Raw genomic sequence first — 9174 nt, 5'->3', positions numbered from 1 at the left:
GAAAAAAATGTGGTTTTTAAGGGGGGGGGGGGGGGGGGGGGGGGGGGGGGGGGGGGGGGGGGGTAGATCAAGCAAGGAGAGAGATGGAGGACAGTTGCAGGACGTTTCTTGTAGTAAACACCAACCTGACTCATTGCATTGATGGACTACACATTTATTTTCCGGATAATTTGCAACCATTCCAAAGCACTTCCACAATGAGTCAGTCCTCTTGTAAAGGAATTAATAATACCCATATTGAACAGCCAAATGTCGTCATTGAATTGCACCTCATGCTTTTTATCTCCAAAAATGGCTATGCTATATAGTTCTTGTGAGGACTGCTTTAGTTTCTCACCTTGGTCAGGGGGGTTGGGGTCCCAGGCAGCCCACAGCTGTACAATGAAGAAGGGTGACCAGCACAAGGTGTAGACAAGCACAATGACCAGAGTCATCCTCACTGTTTTAGACATAGCTTTCGACACACCTGTAAGAGGTGGATGGAGGGGGTAAGGTGGGAAAGAGGGGTTTGAAGAAGCATTGGAGTACTCAGTAGTGGTGTTGTAAGAGTTCCTGTGAGGAACAGAGTTCAGAGTTGGTGTCTGGACAGCAGCAGAGTTGCTCCAGATGGTGTGAGGGTGAGTCTGAATACGAGGCAGCACATTAGGGGATGATATGTGAGTCTGTGAGGCCAGATCATTGGGACTGTAGCCATCCTGACAAGATTGGTCACAACAATCCGGCTCTGGTGCGTCCTCAGAGTTACAGGTGTGAGAATGGGACGAGTCACTGTTGGTATTCTTTTTATGAACTTCCCTTGCTTCTCTCGTCTTTCGTGAGCGTTTTTCTCTCTCTCGGACTGTGCTGGCCTGTTTTTTGAAGATGGGAAAGTGAAAAATGACCAGGTTCTTCTTCATGTCAGCAGAAACCACACGTTCTGATTTCAGGTAGATGTTGTCATGGATCTCTCTGAATATTCGTACCTAGAGACAAAATATATAAATAAATAATAGGACTGTTATAGAGTGAACACAGTGATACATTGAGATGAATTAAATGTGTTAAATAGGCCTATGTTAACCCATTGCATTCCATTTTACACTGTAAAAGCTTCATTCTGTTCTGGGTTAATACTACAGATCGTATGTCACTGTTTATAAACACGTTATTGACACATTAGTAGTGGGGATCTCGTCAGTGACTCAAATCTTTTAAGTTGGTTCACTGAAAAGATTCACTTAGATTGGTTTAGCTACTCATTCGTTTCTGCAGGTTGTTTGTGTTTGTATTGAGAGATTCACTGAATCATTCATGCAAGGTAATTGTTTAAAACCATTTATTATTTATCTTTATGTCAACCTCTGGACATGCAGCCTTAACAAACAACTCGTAGAGTCGGTCAGAAGATCCTTATTCGTTCATTTGTTTGCAAACTAAATGACTTATTCAATGTCGAGTCTTGTTCAGATGTAAAACACCGACTCGTTCGCATTCGTTTAGTTAGGTCCAACTCCAACCAATTAAATTCTTCTTCAGAAAAATACTTTTGACTAACAAGCTAGCATGGAAACGAACAATTAATTCACTTTCATTATTTGTTCGAAAAACTGATTCATTCTTGAGCAATACGGCGCTACTTTATGCAAGCACAATGGGTCTCGGTTCTGGATTTTCTCCAAATTTAGAACATTGAGCATCTATCAAAGAGCTGATGAATTGAATCAGGTATGTTACATAAGGAAGATATCCAGCATGTGCAGTGTTGAGAATCACTGCTTTCTAATCTCGAGCACTCATTTATTAAGAGAAAGCCTCTCTTAATGGAAATCGAGTTTATAAAGCAACACCATATGGGACGTTTAACAGAAGTAATTTAAAAGCTTTGTATGAAGTGAATCACCAGAGATACTCAAGTAGCCTATGAAGTGAAACACCATAAGTTGTACAAACATTCACAAGATGTCAAAAGCCATCTGCGGGTTAGCTGCAAGAAGCAACTTTACACGTGTAAGTTCATAATGTGAGAGATTTGTTCATCACTGCAGTTTTTGTGGAGCTTTGTGGGAATTGTTTGATGTATGAATGCAGAACCTTTTTCATGTCAGTTAGACATTAGCTTGGAAAGATTACTATGCAGGTGCTTAATGGTCAGACCAGCCTTGAGAAGATTCTTGCAAAAAGTTTTTAAAAGATTTTTTGCCAAAGACACGTATTGTCCATACTCAGTGGGAAACAGTTTTAGGTTTGGTTTATGCACAGTGTACTCTTTCATAAATAAAATTGACTTCCTGCCTGGGAACTGTATCAGCTGGTGGAAGGAAAGATCTGCACATTAGAGAATTCCTCTCCTGAAATAGAGCTTTAACTGACCAAAACCCCTTGGCCAGGTCAAAGAGCATAATCTCACCAAACAAGCATTATGATACATGTCATGCAGGGGATCCGCCTCCTCTCAAATGATTGTCACCCCAGAATATCATGTTTTATCTCAAGAAAACAAAAGTCCTTTTTCCAGAACAGCTGAGACATTTCGGTAGTGCTGCAGGAATGAGTCCTTAAACCTGGAAACGAGTTAGCATTTTTGCACTTCCGTTTGCATCGTCCTGAAGTCAGTGGGTTTTTTAAGTGGGTTAAATGCCTGAAATAAGTCTGGTGGTTAACACAAGCTCAGGATGTTTCGATGTTTTATTCTATGACACAAAATACATCAGCAGTATCCCACTTGTTATTTTTAAAAGCTCTTCAAAAAGGCATTTGCTAACAATTGGCTAAATGGGACAACAGAGGTTTTCGGGGACTTTAAACATCAAACCAAACTGTGTCTACTCACTAGTCCACTTTCACAGCCTCGTTGTGTTTATGCTCAACTCGAACTTTCCATTGTAGATTTTTAATTAAGATTGAAAGAGTCAGAAGCTTAATGTTGATGACACTGAAGTTATGCGATCGTAGTTAATATATAGCCTATTACTTCTGGTGATTGTATTTAGGCTTTAAAATTCATCAAAGTTCTGTTTATTTGTGAAGATTATCTTGATGAGAGAGTGTTGATCTAATATAAAAAAAACTATAGTAAATCACATAAATTATTTACTTTTAAACTGCAACCACTAGTGGTAATTCGTAACTAATGTGTTAACATTTATGTATTTTTTTATAAGGTGAAAGGGAAGTCTGGGATTACAGACACAAATGGAATGCACAGACACCAGGAGTACCTGACAAACGGTGATAATAAAGGTAGGAAGCAGAAACACCGCTATAGTCATCCAGGTGACATACGCTTTTAGCCCCCAAGGCTCAGCAAAATTCCCCCAGCACTCAAACACCCCTGGAGAGACCTCTGACCTGGAGAAAATAAACACCTGTAGGGAAAACAGCATTGGGAAAATGTCAAATATTTCAGAATATTTCCTTTTGTGTTTCATGGAATAAATAGCAGCATATAGGTTTGGAATGACTTTGATGGGGAACAATTAATGGCAAATTGCTTTTTCACAGTCAGATTTAGATACATTTGTTTATTCATTGGAAAAGGTTTTAGAAATTTTGCATTACATTACTTCCAGTAGATCCTCTGTAGTGAATGGGTGCCATCAGAATGAGGTTCCAAACAGATGATAAAAAAAAAAAAAAACAGTAATCCACAAGTAATTGACACGACTTCACTCTATCAGTTATCGTCTTGTGAAGAGAAAGCAAACAAGCAATTTTATGGATTATGGATTATTGGCTAGGATAAAGTTGAAATGTGTTAATGATGGATTTATTTATTACAAACATGCAGCTTTTCACTGTTAGACGTTAATTAATGGAATGGAGTCTTATTGATTTTTATCAGCTGTTTTCACTCTCATTCTGACGGCACCCATTCACTTTCAGCAAATTTAAATTTTTGGGTGATCTGTTTCTTCAAAAATGTATATTCACTGATTCATACTTCATAACATTCTAAGTGTAGTAAACCTTACATTGTATTTACAACTAGTACCTGTGGCACACTGAGAACAAGGGCTAGACCCCAGGCTACCATGATTGGTGTATTCCAGCATGAAACTGCCCCTCCTTTGTAAGCCTGCAGGGGGCAGCAGATGGCATTATGGCGGTCCACTGTCATAGCAACAATCATGTAAGAGGATGCAAACATTCCCACAATCTGCAGATATTTGACTGAGCGGCACAGCACATCAGGACCTTGAAATCTCTCTGTGATATCCCATACTAGCTGCGGGAGCACCTGCAAAACATTAGTGTACTGCTGTTGACAAGTCACTTAAAAAACTAAATGCTACACTAAGCATTAGACAAAGTTCAGCTCACCTGAAAAAACGCCACCACAAGATCTGCAACACACAGATTTACCATAAATAGGTGCATGGGTGCGTTGTATTTGCGCCGCCTCAGCAGAACCCACAGTACAAAACCGTTCCCTAGTGTTGTGAGAGCAAGAACCAGACCCAGAATGCCAATCTCAGCTTTAGCCAGAGATATGTCCCGCACCCTGACCGGACCGGGTGTCTGAGTGGGGTTTATTGAGTTGTTTTGAGACACCAACCAGAAGTATGAGCCTCCTTTGAAAGTACTGTTGAGTCCAGTATGCTCAGAGAATGAGGAGGAGAAGTTAGACCATGCAACGGTTGCATGGAGGGATCCTTCCCAACCTGCCTCCTCTGAGAAGGTCTCCATGCCTGTAAGAAAAAAAGCATGATTGTCACAAAAATATCAGCATATTAGAATAATTTCTGGAGGACCCTTGAGAAAAAAAAATGTCTTTGCCATCACAGGAATAAATTACTTTTTAAAATATATTAAAATAGTAAACAGTTTATTTAAATTGTTATATTTTGCAATATTACAATTGTTACTATATTTTTGATCAAATAAATGCAACCATTGTGACTTTCAAAAACATTACAAATCGCAATTATAACAACCTTTTGACCTCAAGTGTAACATGGCCATCGCACATTGCATTGAAACTCTCATCATTAATCTTGTTTTATTATTTGAACTTTTGCCACTCAGTTTAGCAATTTCACAGACACACAAAAAGCAAGCAAACAAATCTGCTTCCTCTTCCACTCTTTAATTCCCCATGGCTGCAGTTTTTTCCCCCAAAATGCATCTGTCAAGTCCTCTCTTTTTGTTTTCTTTTCTACATTTTCCCTGAATCGATATGACTCCTACTATCCTACCCAGCTTAGTCCATCACATTTGCTTCCCTTTATCTCCCTCATCCACAATTGACTCCTTCCTCCTCCCTCTGTTTTTCCGTTGCCCATTCCTTTACCCCATTCTCTCTGTCTGTTATCAACTGCTCCTTGATCCCAGTAAAATGTGGCTTATTTTCTTAACTATGCAAATAAATAGTACAAAGAAAAATATACGTTGAAAAAATGAGACTGACAGTTTGAGAAAGAATGGTAGCATGGGACGTTGGGTTAAATAAAAATAACATTGGGTTAAATAAAGAGAGGAGGTGGGGTACAGGGCATGGGACGAGAACACACAAAAGAGAATTAACTAGAAAAGGTCTTACATACCAATGCAAATGAAAGAAATGCTGTGTTAAATTGAAATTGACTTATTACAGGCATTATGCTGTTTTGTGAAACTGATGTCATCTTTCTTATCCAATCATACTTGACTCAACATATTAAAAATGGTAACTAATTATACATTTTTCGGACAAATTTATCCAAAGTGATTTATCCAGTGCTTCTTTTTACAGCAGCAGCTCCCCATTTTAAAAATGCTTGTAATTTTAATGAGAAAATAATGTTAAATATTACAGTGAAACCTGTTAACTAAGTTATCTGACCAAATATGAAAAAAAACAATTATTTATTTATTAAATTAGATTAAACAGGTTTTTATTAGATTATACAATTAATTAGATTTTAATATGAAATTGTATATGAATATTTTATTTTTTGTAAGTGAAAGAGCCCCCTGTTCATGTACAAACTTAGTAGTAGACACACTCACACACATATGTACACACACATGCACATATACACATTTCTGACAGGTTTTTAAAATGTGGAACAAAGACACAATGGTGATTCATTTCATTATGGACTGGCTAAACCTCGATACTTGCTATCTAATTCTTGTTCATTCATTTCATTATACTGGTGAAATGAATCATACATCATAGTCCTATCTCAAAACAGAGCCTATTATATTATACAGTTTCTGTACAGTATTATACACTTTCTGCCTGTCCATCTCTTTTTCATGTCTTTGACATTTCCATTTGTTTCCCTTCCTTTATGTTTCTAATTCAATCTCTCACTTTCTGAAAGACCATTGTTTCCCGCAATCACCTCATCTTAAATCAATGCGGTTTCTTTACACTGAGTGTGAGCAGTATGTCTCTCTGTATAATTATCTGGGCTTTAGTGTTAATATATACAATACTTCTTAACCTGTCTTCCACCTTCCCACACACGTTTAAAACTTTCTGACAGAAAATCAATTACAGAATAGATAGATAGATAGATAGATAGATAGATAGATAGATAGATAGATAGATAGATAGATAGATAGATAGATAGATAGATAGATAGATAGATAGATTCAGATGTGATCAGTGAACTAAAATAAATTTTTATATTTAACTTATTAGCTCTTAATTAATACCCAAGATCTCTATATTTCATTCTTTTTCAGCAAATATAAATAGTACAATTGTGAAACTCATGCTTTTTACAGAATGAGTTTTTAAATGCCTTTCGCTGTGGCTTTCCAGGTCCAGTCATAAATAAAAGCGAGTGTCCCTGTCACAGCAGTGTTTGAGGTCATTCTCTGAAGCAGCTGATGCATGAGCTGTTCAGTTTACCCTTGCTTTGTCATTTTCTACCTTTCCCTGAATCCCTTTCCCTCTGAGAAATCCACTAATATGGTGCAGCAGAAATGTTGGCCTAGACTAAATATAGCTGATGATACAGAAAAAGCACTTCGCTTTTGCAAGCTGCGTTTTATGCATATTTTAAAGTGTTTTAGACATGGATAGAAAACAAAGGACAAATCACCTCAGGTTGCTCATGATTGGCCATGAAATATTTGTGCAGCAAGTTGTGTTTTATTAAATGTATTAAAGTCTGGTTTATGCAATTGGAAAGGTTTTTTGAAAATGGTCATTGAAAGGAAGTGTGGAGGTCAAACTAACTATTATTTGAGCATGGAATTAATATTAGGTTTGCAATGTTTGTAAAAAATATTTTTAAAATATATTTTATAAATATATATATATATATAATTTTGTACTTTGATCAGCGTTAGGATCATTGTAATAGTAGACAATAATTTATAACAATGGGATTTGCATCCTTTAAATGGGACATAAAAGTTTACCATATTTATTTCAAAAATGAGGAAAATAAAAACAATTTGGGAGGGAATCAGTATACTTTTGCACTTCAAAGAGTCTGGAATTAAAATATTTCCCATTATATATTAATGTATTTTAAGACGCTTCTTTTTTTTCATTTACACACATGTAAGTGTGTCTAAGCTTCGCATGATTAATGAAATCAGCTAACCTTTTGTTTCCCCTCTTGTTTTTAGCTATTGTTTTTCCCTTCTATACTAACAAAGATAGTAAAGACGTTTGACAATAAACATATTTAAATGAAAAGTAATTGAAAGAGGATTAATTGGACTTCCGGTTGAATGCCCAGAATGTAGATCATAATAATTGCTTGAGATGGTGAGCGTCTAGAAAACTGGTCAGGTTGCATAATAGTTGAGTGCGTCATTAAAAATAAAATTTCTTTCCAAGATTTTTTCATTAGTTTTGTCCTCCAATGGCTTATGCAATTACAAATTAATTTTCCAGGTCATGGATGCCTGCCCTGTTTCATAGTATAACAGTATTCAGCACCTTATTAATTTAATCAATTGCACACTAAAATATTGCGTCAGCATGTGTCCAAAACCTCCCTTTTGGATTTCAACAGCTTCTCACTCTTGATAAGAACATTAACTTCCAAATTCAAAGACCTGAAACCATCTTAAGGAACCTCCTGCAGGGTGAAAGTTTTCAGAAAGTTGACAGAAACCATAAGAACTAGATTAATATGCCATGATAAAATAAAAATAGTACATGACCATTGACTTCTTTATTGCACTGCTTCATCTTCTTTCATTCTTTAATACTAAATCTCACCTTCACTGACACAAGAGCTACATGAACCAAAAAGGTGATCCTCATGGCCTCTTACAGTAAAAAAAGTAAGAGACTCTTACTTTTTGCATAAGTCAAAACTAGAAATAGCCATGCAGTTTATTAAATGTAACATTCTCCATATTCTGAGAAATTAAACAGTTAAGAGGCATTATTCTCATACAGTGACTACATAACAGGCCTGCATGAGCAAAATTCATCAGTCTTGCACGAAATGTAAATAAAGTATTTGCTTTGTTTCCACATTTAGGTTTATTTGGTTGTGTAAGGGAAAGCCTTTTCACCACTTTTAAAAACCGTTTTGAATTACTTAAACATGTTGTGTTTTATGAGGACTCTCTTTAGTCATTTGACTTTTATACTGTACAAAATTTAGATTCTATACCCTATTCCTAACTACATTTAAAAAAAAAACATTTAGTGTGATTTATAAATGATCTTTTCAGGGTTTTAATAAATTTCAGGTTTTACTATCATTGTGGGCACAAGGTATAAACAAACATACATTCCATGTAGCATCTCAAATAATGCGAGTTATAGGTGTCATATGATGCGATTTAAATTTTTCCTTTCTCTTTGGAGTGTTACAAGCTCTTGGTGCATAAAGAAGATCTGTAAAGTTGCAAAGACTAAAGTCTCAAATCCAAAGAGATATCCTTTATAAAAGTTAAGAGTTAACCACGCCTACCTAAAACAGCTCGTTCTAACACGCCCCCACACGTCTACGTCATGATGTGGGAAGATTTGCATAACGCCGCCCAAATGTTCACGCAAAGAAAGAAGGCGTAACTTTTATTCTCGCTGTAGTATTGTTGCCACCAGCCATGTCGTGAAGGCGCTGTGTTTCGTTGTGAAAGCGAAACTACTTTGTTTGGCCTTCCAAAAGAGGACGATATCTGCTTCGTCATGCCTGGAGCTGATCCGTGCTGGTCGCTGAGGAAATACAACAATATGGTGAGGGGCGTAACATTTCCGTCACACGCTTGAGGTATTCGGCCAATCAC

At 36.8% G+C, this 9174-nt stretch overlaps 1 protein-coding gene across 1 annotated transcript in view; it reads right to left on the bottom strand.

Moving 5' to 3' along the window:
* avpr2aa (arginine vasopressin receptor 2a, duplicate a) overlaps positions 1–9174 on the bottom strand; it is a 22471-nt gene that overhangs the window by 2992 nt on the left and 10305 nt on the right. The window contains exons 2-5 of the mRNA XM_016280071.1: positions 4300–4667; positions 3971–4216; positions 3198–3344; positions 338–962 (exon numbers count right to left, since the gene is read on the bottom strand). Coding sequence (XP_016135557.1) covers positions 338–962; positions 3198–3344; positions 3971–4216; positions 4300–4665 — 1384 coding nt within the window. The 5' untranslated portion in view covers positions 4666–4667. The remainder of the gene's footprint in view (positions 1–337; positions 963–3197; positions 3345–3970; positions 4217–4299; positions 4668–9174) is intronic.

Source organism: Sinocyclocheilus grahami, unplaced genomic scaffold, assembly GCF_001515645.1.
Source record: "Sinocyclocheilus grahami isolate Dianchi unplaced genomic scaffold, SAMN03320097.WGS_v1.1 scaffold137.1, whole genome shotgun sequence".
Classification (NCBI taxonomy): domain Eukaryota; kingdom Metazoa; phylum Chordata; class Actinopteri; order Cypriniformes; family Cyprinidae; genus Sinocyclocheilus; species Sinocyclocheilus grahami.
This window is presented reverse-complemented; position numbering and strand designations above follow the sequence as displayed.